This window comes from Pan troglodytes, chromosome 2 (genome assembly GCF_028858775.2).
Source record: "Pan troglodytes isolate AG18354 chromosome 2, NHGRI_mPanTro3-v2.0_pri, whole genome shotgun sequence".
In the NCBI taxonomy this organism is placed as follows: domain Eukaryota; kingdom Metazoa; phylum Chordata; class Mammalia; order Primates; family Hominidae; genus Pan; species Pan troglodytes.
The window spans coordinates 66,753,186-66,769,460 of NC_086015.1; the positions used below are offsets into that span (position 1 = coordinate 66,753,186).

Sequence of the window (16,275 nt, forward strand, 5' to 3'; positions counted from 1 at the left end):
GGAACAAGTGCTATCAAGACAAGGGTCCACAAGAACCTATAGCTAGGAATCTATTCTAATATGTGGTCAAGAAAGCCTTCCTGAAAGAAAACACCTTTGAGATGATGCATGAAAGATGGATAGGTGAATGGAGAGCTGTAAGTTATTTTAGAGAGAAGGAACAATACGTGTGAAGACCCCAAGTGCCTGAAGAAATAAGGAGGAGTCAGTGTGGCTGTGGCAATGAGGGCTGGGGGTGACAGATGTGAGATGGGCAGGGAGGGGCCAGAGAGCCCAGGGAGGCATTGAGAAGGAGGAGGTATTCAGGAGGAGGAGGGGATTAGGGTCGTTGGTCTTCATTTTAAGGGCATTGGAAAGCCATTGAAAGTTTTAAGCTGGGACACGGCACAAACCAGTTCACATTCTTTGGCTTTAATGTGGAAAAGAGACTGATGAAGGGAGCCAAGAAAATAGGCAGGGAGGCCAGTTGAGAGGTGCTTGTACGAGACCGGGTGAGTGTGATGGCAGTGGGGACACTAAGGGGTTAAGCCTTTGTTGTCAGTGCTAATAAACATAAGGGGTGACTTGAAAACATTCAATCAACAATGAAGCTATACGCTCCTCGACATCTATGCACATTAGTATCCCACAAACCCGAAATGGGCCTCAGTTATAAGCTCTCAGCCCCAGATTCTTTTTTCCTAAAGCCCTTCCACAGCCGCCATCTGCCACTGTTTTTGTGACTGTTTGGTAAATATCTGATCTCCAGCTAGACTATAAGTTCCAGGGAGGCAGAGTTGTCATTGTTTGTTTCTATTACTGCTTCTTAGTGCCTGAGACAGTGCCTGGCATGTAGCTGGTGCTCAGTAAATATTTGTGGAATGAGTGAATGAACTATAAGAGCAAAGCAGACTCCTCTAGCAGGAAAAATATGGAGCGAGACTATGTCTGGATTGGGGCGAGAAGGTCAAGGGGAAACCAGCACACGGTATATTGGTCTCTTAAAACAAGAGACTTAGGCTAGATTTTCCATGGGGCCTGATAACAAGGGGTAAGAAATAAAGATGTTGGCACTTGGGTCCCAGCTGGTGTAACTGGTTGAGTGATGTATTAGTCTGTTCTCACGCAGCTAATAAAGACATACCCAAGACTGGGTAATTTGTGAAGGAAAGAGATTTAATGGATTCACAGTTCCACATGGCTGGGGAGGCCTCACAATCATGGTGGAAGTCAAGGGAGGAGCAAAGGCACGTCTTACGTGGCATGGCAGCAGGCAAGAGAGCATGTGCATGGGAGCTCGCCTTTATAAAACCATCAGATATCTTGAGACTTATTCACTATCAAGAGAACAGCATGGGAAAGACCTGCTCCCATGATTCAATTACCTCTCACTGGGTACCCCCATGACACGGGGGAATTATGGGAGCTACAATTCAAGATGAGATTTGAGTGGGGACAAAGCCAAACCATATCAGGTGAACCCTGAATCCTGGGCATAGCATCTGCTTCACTAGCCCCTTCCTTTGTACATAGTAGCTACTCAATAAATACTTCTGAATTACCAGTGGAAGACAAGTCACCTAACCTCCATCAATCTCACTCTCCTTCATGGTAAACAATGAAGGAATCCAGCCTTTCTTCTTTGCTGAGGATCAAACTGAGAAGACTTTGAAAAGTGGAGGGATCTATCTGTCCTGTGTTAAGATACAACTGCCAGATCCCAGAAAGAGGAGAGATGAGTGGAATGATAAGAACATGGAGGAAAGAGGCCAAAGACTGGGGAGACAGTAAAGATGAATTGCCCAATGGAGACAAGACAGCCATGAGGAGAGAAGGTGGCAGCAGGAAACTATTTCTACAGGCACATCATCTGTCTTGGCTTCTCAGTCTGTCAAAGAGGAAGTGGGGCCTGGGCCAGCCTCATCCTATAATGAATACAAACACTAAGTACTGATGTGCCTGTGTGTCTCTAAAACAGCTATTCAAACTCAATTGTGCTGGGAGCTCTGTCTGTATTTTGTATCCGTGTTTGTTTCTGTTTTTGCTTTTTAGTGGCTGCCACAAGAGACTTTAACCCCAAGCCCAGTTCTATTTGGGCACATCCATAAATCCTCCCTGCTTTTCTGCCAACTTCCAGACAGGTCATAATGAGAGATGGAAGATAAACAAATAAATATGGAATTGTGAAGGACAGTCAATTCAGCAACTCGACCTCATCCATCAGTCCTTCCCTCCATCACCAGAGCCAAGCAACCTCAAGGTCGTTTCAGAAACATACAAACACATCAGTACTTAGTGACTGTTCACATTACAGATGAGGTTGGCCTAGCTCCCATTTGCTAGCTGATAAGCTGAGAAGGCACAGCAGATTCATTCCTGTTCTGAAAAAGCATATCCTTTCAATATAAATAAGAAAAACATCTAGATGTTGGAGTAAGGAAGGTTTGCAAGAAACACAAACCTCGTTGCTATTAATAAATGGGCACATAAATAGTGAAAGGGGTAGACATCATGGTTAGGAGGATGGGCCCTGGTATTAGAACACCTGGGTTCAAATCCTGGCTCTGTTGCTTGCTAGCTTTGCCACCTGAGCAAGTTACTTAATCTTCCTGGGCTTTAATTTCCTCACCTTTAAGATGGGAGTTATAACAACCTTCCTTTGTAGGATTTTGGTGATCCCTGAATCCTGATTCAGTGATATTATGCCTGCAAGTTGGTTAGCCTGTTGCCTACTATTCGGCTAAGAATGTAATACAAGTTAGCTGTTATTTTTAAATAGAATATCATGCAGCCATGAAAAAAGATATATATTTTTTCATTAGCATCCAAAGATGTCCATGATATATGGTTATAATGGACCAGAGCCTTCCAATGGCAGGGGTGAGGTGGGATTGGAGGATAGGAACATGGCTCTGGATTTAGAATACCATAGGAAATAAGACAGTTTACTGATGAGAGTATGTCATTTGTGTGACCTTTGGAAAGGTAGGAAGGAGACTGAAAACAACTGTGTTAAATAAAAGAAGTGGGTCCTTAATAGTTTGTGGTAATTTCCCACCTTAATATGCAAGACAAATAGTTATCTTGACATGCATAGATACATTAAAAGTACCTGGAAAGATAGAAACCAAAGTTTAATTTTGGTTATCTAGGATGATGGGATTGCAAGTATTTTTTAACCATGTAAATGCAGAGATTTTTCTACATTGTCTGTTTTATTTTTATAGTGGGCATGTTTTACTTTCACGGTCATTTGAAACACATCTTTTCTACCTGGAAAAATACAAATTTTACCTTCTTTGAGGCAAGGTGCATTTTCATTTCTAAAATAAAATGTATTTTCAAATCTTAAAAATCTTCTTCACCAAAAAGTGAAGGATTCTGGGCAAAGTTTCAGAAGCAGATCTTGGGCCATGACCTTGTGGTAGGTGGTGCTAGATTAGGAGCAAAAGTACTTTCCCTTTTCTTTTCTACGCCCTTTTCCCCTGCTCCATCTTGCACCTCCCTTCCTCCATGCCCAGGGAGTGAATTGATTCTATCAACTTTCAACTCTCTTCTTCTATTTCTATGCAGCATATGGACACCATACCACCATGCTCATTTCTAACCTTAATATATTAATATATTCTAACCTTAATATATTAATAATGGAACTGTCCAGGTGTATATATTCTCATTTAGTCTTGACAGCAATTAGGCAAGGAAGGTCCTATTAAAGATGAAGCAACTAAGGCTCAGACTTAGCTGAGGTCCCAGAGTCAGTGTGTAACAGGACTAGAACTCAACCCACCTCTGTCGGACACAATTTTTATTTTTAATTTATTTAGAGACAGGGTCTCATTCTGTCACCCAGGCTGGAGTGCAGTGGTGCAGCTCACTGCAGCCTTGAACCTCTGGCCCCAAGAGGCTGAGGAACCTTAGCCTCATAAAGTACTGGGATTACAGATGTGAACTGCACCTGGCCTTGGACACTAAACTCATCCTCTTAATCACTCTGCCTGCCGCCTCCTGCCTCCTCCTTGCTGGGCTTTCCCTGCAAGAATCAATGCTTTAGAGTGGGTAGTTACTCTTCCCCTATGGATGTACCTGTTTATCATGGTATCTCAGGTACCATGGAATAGTTGTAGCCATTCTACTTATTAGAAAATATATTGCTTCGTTTTAGAAAAATAGCCAGTGTGACCTGACTTATACTCCTCTTAAATAAAAAAAGTTCAACCATAATAACTAAACGTCTTCTTGCATAGATGAAACCTGCAGTTTTAGCCTGCCAACTGTTCTTCCTCTTCTGATAATAGTACCTCAGTCTTTCTTCCAAGAACCCCTTTCTCATTACATAGTTGCAGTGGGATTGTCAATTGTAGGACTTTGTCCTTCTTTAGCCAAGTGGTGGGTTGGGATCTGAGCTTGGTCAATAAGACTGCCACTTCTTGAGTTCACATTCCGAGTGGGTTGGCATGAGAATGGACTGGGCTAGAGTAGGTTTATCCCAATTATTAAGTGTCTGTTATATCTTACTATCTGGCTTCCTGAAGTTAAACTGGTCTGGTTTCCTTCTTTTCTGAAGCTTAGCTGTTTCTTCTGATAACAACAACAATACTGGCAACAACAGCAAACTATTGTTGTTGTTGTTGCTTCTGCTGTTGTTATGATAATGATGATGATTAGGGCTTAATTTAACCACAGTCGGTTTCTGTTGCTAGCAACTAAAGAAGTCTGTCTGTTGCAACATTCAAAGCTAGTTTGACAAAAATGAACTAGGCATTTATTAAAAAACAAAACCAAAACAATACAAACAAACAAAAAAATAAGAACAACAACAACAACAAAAAACACTCGCACACCCCAAACAAAGCTCAATCATAGCAGCTTCACTGGCTGAAGTTCAGACATCAGATGCAGTGTTCTGAAATGAATTTTTATGTCTTCTGCCACATATGACACTCCCATTTTCTTGCAAATACCCCCATGTTCACTTCCAGGAAGAATTTGAGTTTTGTAAAACTTTTTTATCCACCTATTTTCTCGGATGCCAGGACCAGCATGTGAAGAAACTAAAATCAAGCAGGGAGGTGAGGAGGTGAGCATGAGAAGGTGAGTGTGAGGAGGGAGGGAGAGAGCAAGGGAGGGCTTATATTTTGGACATTTTTCTTAAAAATAGTTAGAAAAGGTGTGAGGAACACAGAGAAATGGCTCTCTGATGCCATATCTCAGGACCAGGGGTGTGAGAACCAGACAGAATTGCTGGGCCAGATCTCAGAGCACCCATCCCAGCCCCCAGCCCTTGGCCCTGAAAGCCAGAATTGAAGAGATTAATGGATTAATCTGTTGCCCTGCTTGATCCGCTCTGACAATCAGGGCCATCAGGAAAGGACAAAAATAAACCTGTGTGCTCTTGAGAACCATGGGGACCTTGGTCTCCTTTCTCCCATCCCCACTCATGGCCCAGGCCTCACCAACTTGTTGTTAATGGTGACTAGCTTGGTTCAGACTGGGCTGGATGGGCACAGATGGAAAAGGAATAGCACTTCCTCTCTCCTTTCATTTATTAAAAGATGATCTTTACTACTCTAGCATGCTGAGAGATCATTACAGCAGTTGGCCCTCTGTATCCACAGGTTCCACATTCATGCATTCAGCCAACTACAGATACAAAATATAAAAAATAAGAAATAACAATAAAAAGTAATATAAATAAAACCAATATAGTATGACAACAATTTACATAGCATTTACATTGTATTAGGTTTTATGAGTAATCTAGAGATGATTTAATGTATATGGGAGAAGGCCAGGTGTGGTGGCTCATGCTGGTAATCCCAGCAATTTGGGGGGCCAATGCGGGTGGATCACTTGAGCCCAGGAGTTCGAGAGCAGCCTGGGCAACATAGCAAAACCTTCTCTCTACAAAAAGTACAAAAATTAGTCTGGCATGGTGGCATGCACCTGTAGTCCACTATATGGGAGGCTGAGGAGGGAGGATCAGTTTAGCCAGGGAGGTTGAGGCTGCAGTGAGCTGTGATTATATGACTGCACTCCAGCCTGGGTAACAGAAAGGAAACCCTGACTCAAAAAAAAAAAAAAAAAAAAAAAAAAAAAAGGTGTATGGGAGGATGTGCATAGGTTATATGCAAACACTATGCTATTTTATATCAGGGACTTGAGCGTCTGAGGATTTTGTATTTGAGGAAGCCCTGGAACTAATGCTCTGTGGATACTGAGTAATGAATATATGCATTAGCAAAACAAGACCGATATCTAAAACTGACTTTTTAAAGTACAGAAATCCCAGAACATTTTGAGATTATTGCTGTTACACTACTTTTTAACGTTATTGCTGTTGGTAAACTGGAGTGTGAAGTTGTGGCATGGTAGGGTGGAGTGTGTGTGTATGTGAAAGAGAGAGAATTTGGAAGGAGGATATCTGTTGGTTTTGTCTGCTGAGCATATATTCCCCGTTTTAGTAAAAAGCAGCCTAACGGTTTATTAAGAAACCATTACATTCTTCCTGAAAATGGTTCCAGTGCAGCTGAGCCCTTACTCAGGTGCCAGAGATGGTGGCTGTCGTAAGCCTTATCCCCCCAGTCTATTTCACCCCCATCCACTGTGATTGACTCAAGAAGGGACATATGATCCATGTCAGTCCAACAAAGTCACCCCATGTCTTTGCTAGGGAGCTCAGCAGGGGTGTTCTGTTTGCTCCTGGAGGTGCTAAACTGGTAGGATGTGCCCTGGGGCTGCCAAGGTCTTCCACATGGAGAGAAGCTGACCAAGAAGGAAGTCAACACAGGGATAAGTACAGTGGAGAGGTGGGGGGAAGATACCCATCCCGCTGGTAACTTTGGAGCCTCTGGATCCAGCCATGGCTGAAGCCAGGCCTACTCGTGGACTTTTAAGTTAATTGAGGAAATAAATCTCTTTTTAGGGTTATCCAGTATGACCTAGGTATCAGTCACTTATAATCCATAGAGTCCTGACTAAGACAGGGGCCAACAGAGAAGCAATTGGAACCCAGAGCTGGGTAGAGGAAGAGACATCAGCTTCTCCATAGCCCAAGGATGAAGGGGAAAGGAGAAAGGAAGATGTAATCAACTTGGAGAGCTCCCAAGTAAAGTGTTAACCCTGATCTCCTGATAGAGAAACTTCACTTTAGAGGATTAGACTTCCCTGGAAAAGTGAATCTAAGACTCTCCAAAGTATTTACTAATGAAGACAGCAGTTAGATCATTAATACCCCACATCCTTTCTTATGTTACTCAAATGCTAACATTAAATATTCAGTAATTTCTCAATGCCTGTATTCTTACCAGACAAAAAAAGAAACTGTTTCCAATAAACTAGCCACTATAGAGGAAAACATTGGGATCACTGTAGATGTAATGGTAATTTCCAGAGACTCATTAGCACCTTGATGACTATTAATTTTCACATTTAATTAATAGATAGAAATGACACTTTCTTTTAATTTATGCCGTTAGTCAAATGAGCTTTCTAATTAAGATTTGCAACGTATAAATTTATAAACTCTGGTGAATGACTCTAAATATGGAGAACTATGGATAGGGGTCTGCTTGACCTGACAAGGGTTCTGCCATTACTCTCCCATTGGCTTCCAGAACTTGAACAAAGAGGGAAAATTAATTTCATTCCCAGGCAGTTTCTAAACAAAACCTTTGTTAAATATATTCAAGTTATTCACTATCATATATCACTGTGATTCCAAATCTCATTTCTACTCCCCATGAAATTCAGCCAAAAAACTGTACCACATCAGATAAAGCAGCAAGTTTGACACTCATTGGCGATAATGAATGATACTTGTAAAATTTTAAAAGATTTAAATTTGGACAACTATAAAAACAAATTTGACTTCTAAAATAGATCCAAATAAAAATTTCATGAAGAAAATGGTGTAAAAGGAGTCTGTGATTGGTCCCAGCGAACGTCACAAAGATTGTTTACTATTAAATGCTAATTAGCAAACCAATCAATAATATTTTCACAAGATCTAATTGCAGTCTTACTCTCTCCATGAAGGAAGGAGTCAAGTGCTTTAGCAAGTGGGAAGAAGAGTTTTGCCAAATCAGGATTTTGCCTCTACCGAGGCTTCAATCAATTAACATATTGAAAGCATCTGTTGTGGGCTGAATCAGATGGGCAGACTAAGTACGTGCTTAGAGCACCAGCAAAGCAGGCACACCAACATTTTTGTTTTGAAATAATTTTCTATCTAATAAATAAAGGAAGCAAGGAAGGAAGGAAATCAATGAAACAATCCCGGGGGAAAATCAGATTTTGTTACATTTTTCTTATACCTATCTTCAAGTTTACCATTATTACTGTGAATTGTATATAGCAGCATATCATAAGCTTTCAGTGCCTAGGAGCTGGTCTCTAATGGTTGTCATCTAACCTTGACAATGTATAAGACATTTGGGGCATAGGATTCCAAACACAGAGAGTATTTACCTGGTTCACATTAAAATAGGTTAATATAAAGTAAAATGTCACTCAGTGACCAAATAATCATATTTGAAAATATGCATATGAGGAAAGCATTGCCAATAGGAAGGTGTGGCATGTCCACTTCATAATGGTGTAGAAATAATAGCCAATATGCACACTGAGATAGAGCACTTAACAAAATTTAAAAATATTTGCAGAAATACAAATCCACTTTACTGATAAGCTTCTGAGGTCTGGTGGTGAAAATTTACCTGTAATACATACTCAGAACATATTCTCTCTTTTGTAGATTTTCTCTAGAGAACAGCACTGCATTTTGGACAGTGGTTCCAGCTCCAGAAAAGAAAGCAGCATTTTTAAAAAAAGAATAAGGAAGTTCATGAAGCCACCATCCTTGGGAGGTGCTAACATCCTTTAAAAATGGTGTAAGTGGTGAGAAAAATGTTCCTGACTCAAAGTCACAGGTTGTGATTTTTCATAGCTGTGTGACCTTGAGTAATTAATTTAACCTCTCTGAGCCTCAGCCTCTTCATCAGTAAAATGGAAATACAATCAGACCTAATTCATAAGACTGTTATATCTTGTATGAAAAACACTCAGTATATTGCCTGGTATAAAATTCCGTTGTTAAATAGTAGCTTACATTTAGTTTTCCCCTAAACAAAATACTGTTATGTCTTAACACTGTAACAAATCACCAACCCATTTGCCTTAGGAAGGATGATCCTGTAGTAAACCAAAACGATTGTCCCCATTGCCCTGCAGCTCAGACTCCCCAGGCCTAGGGCTTGAGTGGTCTTGGCATTCTTCTGAACAGTGATTCTCACCTCATAGTAACTCTGCACAGCGTTCATGAAGGCTTCGTCAGCCATGATCTGGGTTTCCCCATTGAGGAAAGCCTGAAACCGGTCCTTGACTGTCTGCAGCTGCTGTTTGCTGATCTGTAAGAAACAGAAAAAGAGGGAAATGTGAGAACTTGTTCTAGACAACGATCATGGATACTTTATGCTGAAGATGCCAGACCCATTGGTGTACTGGAGCTGGCTTGTACAGGTGTGTGACAGCTGATTAGTGAATCTGTGGAAACTTCTGTGAGCCAGTGTTAAACACAGCCATTATTTTAAAATAATATATAAATAAATTATATTAAAAACAAAGTTAATACACTTTTAATACTTAAAATTCATTGCCTCCTAGTTATTTTACCACATTTCACTTTTATCAGTGCTTTTGAGGTTACTTACACCTATGGTATTTGCATGAGGGAAATTCTATATAAAGGAGTGCTACCACCCATCTCTTCCCAGCTCCACATTCAGTGTTGTCTCATTGGCAGCTTCATGTCAGCCAAGGTGGGAATATTTATACCATGGAAATTGGCAAATGCTACAAAACAGTTTTTTTTTCCCCCTCCTGAGAGATGGTTGTTAAACATGTAACAGCAAACACAGCACTGCACATGCCCCTCTGGTGGTCTGAAATACCTTGATGAATGCAGTATGACCATATGCAGAGGTTTTCAAACTTTATTGTTGTTGGTACATCCATGATCACATGACAGATGATGTTTGGGTACAGGATATACTTCCGGGATGTGGCATAGAGAATTTGGGTACTAGGTTATGTACAATTCCTTGCCTATCAATCCCACCTTTCTTTCTTAGGAAAACATTCCTAAAAGATTCATACTCATTCCTCCTCCTCACCCCTTATCTGGCTCTATCCTACCATCCATCAGGTATCAATGCAGGCAGCACTAATTTATGAAGCCCTTCCCAGCCCCTAGGCTAGGGGCAGGTCTTCCTGCTATGTGATTCCACAGCACAGTGTTTATTTAACTGCTTGATGATGATTAAATTTGTTACATGAGGTGTCTTTTCTTGCTATCTTATTCATCGAAGTTTTCCCAGGGCATAGCTAACTGCCTTATATGTGCCAGACACTCAGGGCTGATTACATGAATGAATGAATGGAGTGTATGCAAGACATGTTATTTTCAGGTATCTTTTCATTGGTTCTAATTTATATAAAATATGTATATTAACAAGTCAGCCAAAACTTTGCTGTTTTAAAAGTTAAAAACTTTTAACTTGAAAAAGTTAAACTTTTTGTAAAAAGTTAAACTTTTTGTAAAAAGTTAAACTTTTTGTAAAAAGTTAAACTTTTTGTAAAAAGTTAAACTTTTTGTAAAAAGTTAAACTTTTTGTAAAAAGTTAAACTTTTTGTAAAAAGTTATGCTTTATAATTGATCATGAGAAACTACCTCTGTGAACCACTGTTCTAGTGGAAAAAGTAAGATCAGTCGAGTAGCAGTTCTGTCGGCCACTGTGTCATCTGGAAAAAGCGACTTATATTCTGCATTGACCTGAGAGTGAAGAGCCAGCCTTTCGGATCAGGGCTGGGTTTAAATAAATTTTATCTCGTCCTTAGTTTTCTCACTTGGAAAATGATGGTAATTCTAATTACCCATTGTCCTGGGATAGTTATAGTTATTCAATAACATAACGAGTTCTTTTAAAAATTTTAAAGTTTTTATATAAATCCAAGTGATTTTACCGTTAGAGTCAATATAATTAGCAAATAAAGTTTAAAGCTTTAGGAGACACAAAGCCAGCATGAGTTTTGACTCAGTCAAGAAACAAAAACAAAACAGAATTTTGTTTGTGACACAGATGGAAGCTGGGTGCTTTCATTAATTTTTGTACCTTTGGAAGAAGTTGGGGAATAGTGAAGTCAAGGGTAGATTAAAAGGGGTTAGAAATTTATCAGGCTCATATTTGTTACATTCTAGGGCACCGCTATTCAATGTTAGCCACATGTATAATTTTAAGTTTTATAGTAGCCACATTAAAAAAATAGAAACAAGTGAAATGAATTTTGATACACTTTACTTAACCCAATATAGCCAAAATAACCTTTCAACATGTAATCAGTATTTAAATTATTAATGAGACAGTTTACGTTTTAAAAATGCTATGCCTTTGGAATCTGGTGTAGTTTACCCTTACAACATATCTCAATTCAGAGTAACCAAACTGCAGGTGTTCAACAGCCACATGTGGCTAGTGGCTATTGCACTGGACCAGTTCAGACCTAAAGCATGGAATAAACTCACTTGTAAGTTGCTTAAGCTTTCCTGCTCTGACCCATGGAGCAGAGCACATATTGATATGTGAAACTGAAGAGAAAATCACAGTTATTTTTTATGTGCTTGAAACCATTTGAACTGAAATATTAGGTAGCAGTTGATTTGCTCATAAAAATGATACCCATAACATACATTTATTTTAAGCAGGCCAGCTTTCATCTAGTTCACAAATCCTAACAGTATAGGACCAACCAAGGCATCTCACAGGATTTCTTGCTCAGAATTCCTTCTAAAACAGTGTGAATACCAGCTTTGCGTGATTTTGGGAGTGGGGTGGGATGATGGGGCAGGAGAGGAATGGAGGCCTATAGACCTCGCTTTTGTCTTAAATGATATAAGTAATTGAAATAAAATTATGCACATACCATATGAATGATCAAGATTGATTGTTGACCCAGGCCAAATCTATTATCTGTCTAACCTTTCCTTAAATAAGCATGGTGCTCATTTAGTTAAGAAATATTTATAGAGCACCCACCCTCTGCCCAGCCCTGCACCAGACACTAAGGGTTCAGTGGTCAACACACTCAACCCCTGATCTCACCTGTTACTTCTTAGGGCTGGGCACTAAGGAATCAAAAGAAATAAGGGCTTTTCTTCAGGGATCTTATAGTCTAGGTGGAGAGGAAAAGGCAAACAAAAAAGCACATAAAATTATGATTCAGGATTTCAGAGAAGAGAAATTACAGAATATAAAACTCTCAAAGGAGAAGGGAGCTAAGGAACTTCAGGAACATTAATTTTAATCAAGTTCAGAGAACACACATCGCAAAGCCACACAAAGCATCCCTTGCTTTCCTAGTCGCATTAAGCTCTCAGCAGGAGAGTTGGGGGCATGGACTTCAGCGGCAGAACTTTGTTTATGTCTGGGTTTTGCCCCCTACTGGTTTACAATTCACTACTTTTCTCACCGCTAATTCAACAAGCCTAGTGTTTATTTACTCAACTCACTAGCCATGTCTCCCTGGGCAAATGACTAACCTCTCTAAAGCTCAGTTTTCTCATTTGTAAAATGGGGCCAATACTGACCTCATAGGGTTGTTGTGAGGATTAAGATAAGCAAAATACTCACTGCAGAACTTAGCACAGGATGAATGCTCAATACATCTTAGCTACTGTGATGATTAATTCTCATCTTTTTTTTTTTAAACAAACAAACAAAAAAACAGAGTCTCACTGTTGCCCATGCTGGAGTGCAGTGGTGTGATCAAGGCTCACTGCAACCTCCACCTCCTGGGTTCAAGTGATTCTCGTGCCTCAGCCTCCCAAGTAGCTGGGACTATGGGTGTGTGCCTCTACACCTGGCTAATTTTTGTATTTTTAGTAGAGATGAGGTTTCACCATGTTGGCCAGGCTGGTCTCGAACTCCTGACTTCAGGTGATCCACCTGCCTCGGCCTCCCAAAGTGCTGGAATTATAGGAGTGAACCACTGTGGCCCCCCTAATTCTCATCTTTCAGTGTTTGCACATACTGTTCCCTTGAAAATGCCTGCCTCTGGGGACATTTCACATGTACACATCTTTAAATTTAGTGCATGTGCTCCCTTCCAGACTCCCCAGGTGGAGGTCGCTATTTTCTCAGCATTTTGTTCACAGTCCTATGGGTGCATGTTTTATGTGGCGAAGTAGTTATTTATTTAAACTCAAGTGCTCAGAGGCAGAATCATGAGTCAGGAGTTGAGCGCACAGGCTTGGGGTCCAAGAGACACAGGTTCAAGTCCTGGTGATACCACTCACTTCCAGGCTGCATGACCTTAGGCAAGCTACTTTCCCTAAGCCTTGGTTCCTCATTAAAAAATTTGGATGATAAAACTGACCTCGCAAAGTTGCCTAAAAGATGAAAAGGAAATGGGGTAATATACTTCAAGATCTTAGCACATGGCCTGGCATAAAAGAAGAGCCAAATGATAAACTCAATGGGCTCCAAGGCCCTGCATGACGTACTCTGACTTTGACTTGCTCCACTTTGCTCTTTACTTACTCTGGTCTCCAGCACACTGGTGTCTTTTTTACTTCTCAACTGTGCCCCGACTTTTCTTGCCTGAGAGGCTTTGCTCTTGCTGTTCCCTTTACTAGGGATGCTCTTCTGGTTTTCCCCATGGTTGGCCCCTTAGGATTCAGCCAAGCCAGCATCTCCTGGGAAGCTCTTCCCTGACCATTCCATCTACAGTAATGTTCTCCCAGATAATCTCTGTCACAGTGCCCTGCAACCTGAGCATTTCCTGCACAGTCATTATCACAGTTAGCACTTATCTTCTCTAAGTTAAAATTATTTAATTATAACAGGTACATAGAAAAATATACTTTATCAGCACAGAATATGAGGAATTCCTTTTTTGTTTGTTTGTTTGTTTTTTGAGACAGAGTCTTGCTCTGTTGCCCAGGCTGGAGTGCAGTGGTGCCATGTCAGCCCACTGCAAACTCCGCCTCCTAGGTTCAAGTGATTCTCCTGTCTCAGCCTCCTGAGTAGCTGGGATTACAGGCAAGCACCACCACGCCCAGCTAATTTTTGTATTTTTAGTAAAGATGGGGTTTTGCCATGTTGATCAGGCTGGTCTTGAACTCCTGGCCTCAAGTGATCCACCTGCCTTGACCTCCCAAAGTGCTGGGATTATAAGCGTGAGCCGTCATGCCCAATCGGTATAAGAGATTCTCACAAAGTAAACTTTTCCAGATAACAAACTTTCATATCAAGATAAACAACGTTACCCAGACCCCAGAAGCTCCTGGATATTCCCAAAGTCATTGCTCCCTCCAAAAGTGACCACTAGCCTGACTTCTATTATCACAGATGAGTGTTGCCTGTTTTTGAACTTGGTGTCAATACGATCATACATGATGAGATTCATCTCTGTGGTTAGAAGTAGCAATAGCTGGTCCCTTCTCACTGCTGGGTAGTATCCCATTTTACAGGTATACCACAATTTATCCATTTTCCTATGATGCATATTAGGGCCTTCTTTATTTTAAAATTATACCTACTTTTCATTATCTATCTCTCCACAAGAATATATGTTTCACAAGTACAAGGACCATATCTGTCTTGTTCACTGTTGTACTTCTTGTTTATAGCTGTACACATACGTCTCATTTGCTGATGTGCACACAGTGAGCTCTCAGCGAATGTTTGCTGAGTGAATACATGAGCCTATTAAGGACTTAATGTATACCAGGCACAGTGTTAGGCTCTGGCCATATAACAGTATCAAGGCACAATCTTAGCTCTCGAATTTCTCACAATTGAGTCAGAAATCGCATACTCAGCTTTGACTTCTTAACACCCTTTGCCAATTGCATGAGTGAATGAAAATCTTACTTAGAAGCTTGCAAAAGCCAGTCTAAGAATCAACTGTGGGACAGAGTTTGTCTCTGGTTCAAAGTTAACTGACTTAGATAGGATTGAACCCAAAAGGTGACCTTGCACGAATAAACTGAAATAATTGGCCCAGAGTAGCTGACAGTACAACTCTAAATAAACAAATGGGCTTCGATGAGCCACTTAGAGAGAGAATCCTCCTAAAATAGAAGTCCATCTAAAAGCATTGAATATGTATAGAAACCACTTGTACATCAAGGTCAGAATTCAGAATTGCAGTAATGAATTCCAAGCAGAAAACCTGAAAAGATGGAAGGTGATTATTGTAGAAGAAAGTGCCGCAGCAGCGTTTGCTAGAACTATTCAAGCATTCTTGGTTCCATCTACCTCATTAACCAAGGCCTGAAAATTCCCACTACATTTCAGGCAGTTTGTAATTTACTGAAGCATTCTGGAGAAGCATGAAATGTGATCTGCAGTGAGGAGAAAACGGCATGTTCTAAGTGTCGGTCTCAGGAGAGGCAATGTTGAAGTCAGAGCAAGCTCAGGTCACATGCTAGCTTTGCTATGAGACCTTGGTCAAGTAATTGGTTTGGGTTTTTCCTCTGTAAATAGGGGAAAGCAATATCTACTTTACAGAGTCTTTGTGAAAACTAGGTGGGATAATATACGTATAATATATATATGTATAATACATGTAATAATATATAGCATAGTATCTGGCACAGAGTAAGGACTCAATAATAAAAACAATACAGGAAGTATAATTTTTTCCCTATCATTTATCTTCTGTCTTCTTTCAATACTTTTTTTATTTACTCAGCCTTTTGAAGGTATCACTGATGTGGTATTCCTTACCTCATTCTTTCTTGGCCCTTCTAGTTTAGAGGCTGGAAAGTCAATTACTCCCCTCCCAGTTTCGCTTGCTATTATGGGTGGCCATGTAACAGATGCAGAAAACTACTGGGGGCATCTTCTGGAGAAATATTTGAAATCCTCATGAAAATGAACATACTTGGTGGTATAATCCTTTTCTTTCCTGCTGCCCCTTCTTCTGCTGAGAATACAAATCGATTGTCTATAGCCATGGTATCTATCTCATGACCATCCAGGAAAGGCTAAGAGCATCGCAGAAATGTGGTCCTTACATTTCTGGGTGGCTGAACAAATGTTTGTAAACACCCATCTCTGGTTTTCTCATTATGTGAGAAAAAATAAATATATTTCTATTTGTTCAAGTCACTGTATGTTTTCTCTTACTGGCAGCCAGATGCATTCCTAATGGATACACTTGGCTTACAATAGTCATGGAAGAATGCATACTTACTAAGATGCTTATTGGTTAATACATCTCCTATTGCAACAG

At 40.3% G+C, this 16,275-nt stretch overlaps 1 protein-coding gene across 11 annotated transcripts in view; it reads right to left on the minus strand.

Moving 5' to 3' along the window:
• The window catches only part of CADPS (calcium dependent secretion activator), a 475,079-nt gene that overhangs the window by 361,116 nt on the left and 97,688 nt on the right, over positions 1-16,275 (minus strand). For all 11 annotated transcript variants that reach the window (XM_009445771.4, XM_054682049.2, XM_009445769.4 and 8 more), the window contains exon 2: positions 9,273-9,386. In XM_009445771.4, coding sequence (XP_009444046.2) covers positions 9,273-9,386 — 114 coding nt within the window. The remainder of the gene's footprint in view (positions 1-9,272; positions 9,387-16,275) is intronic.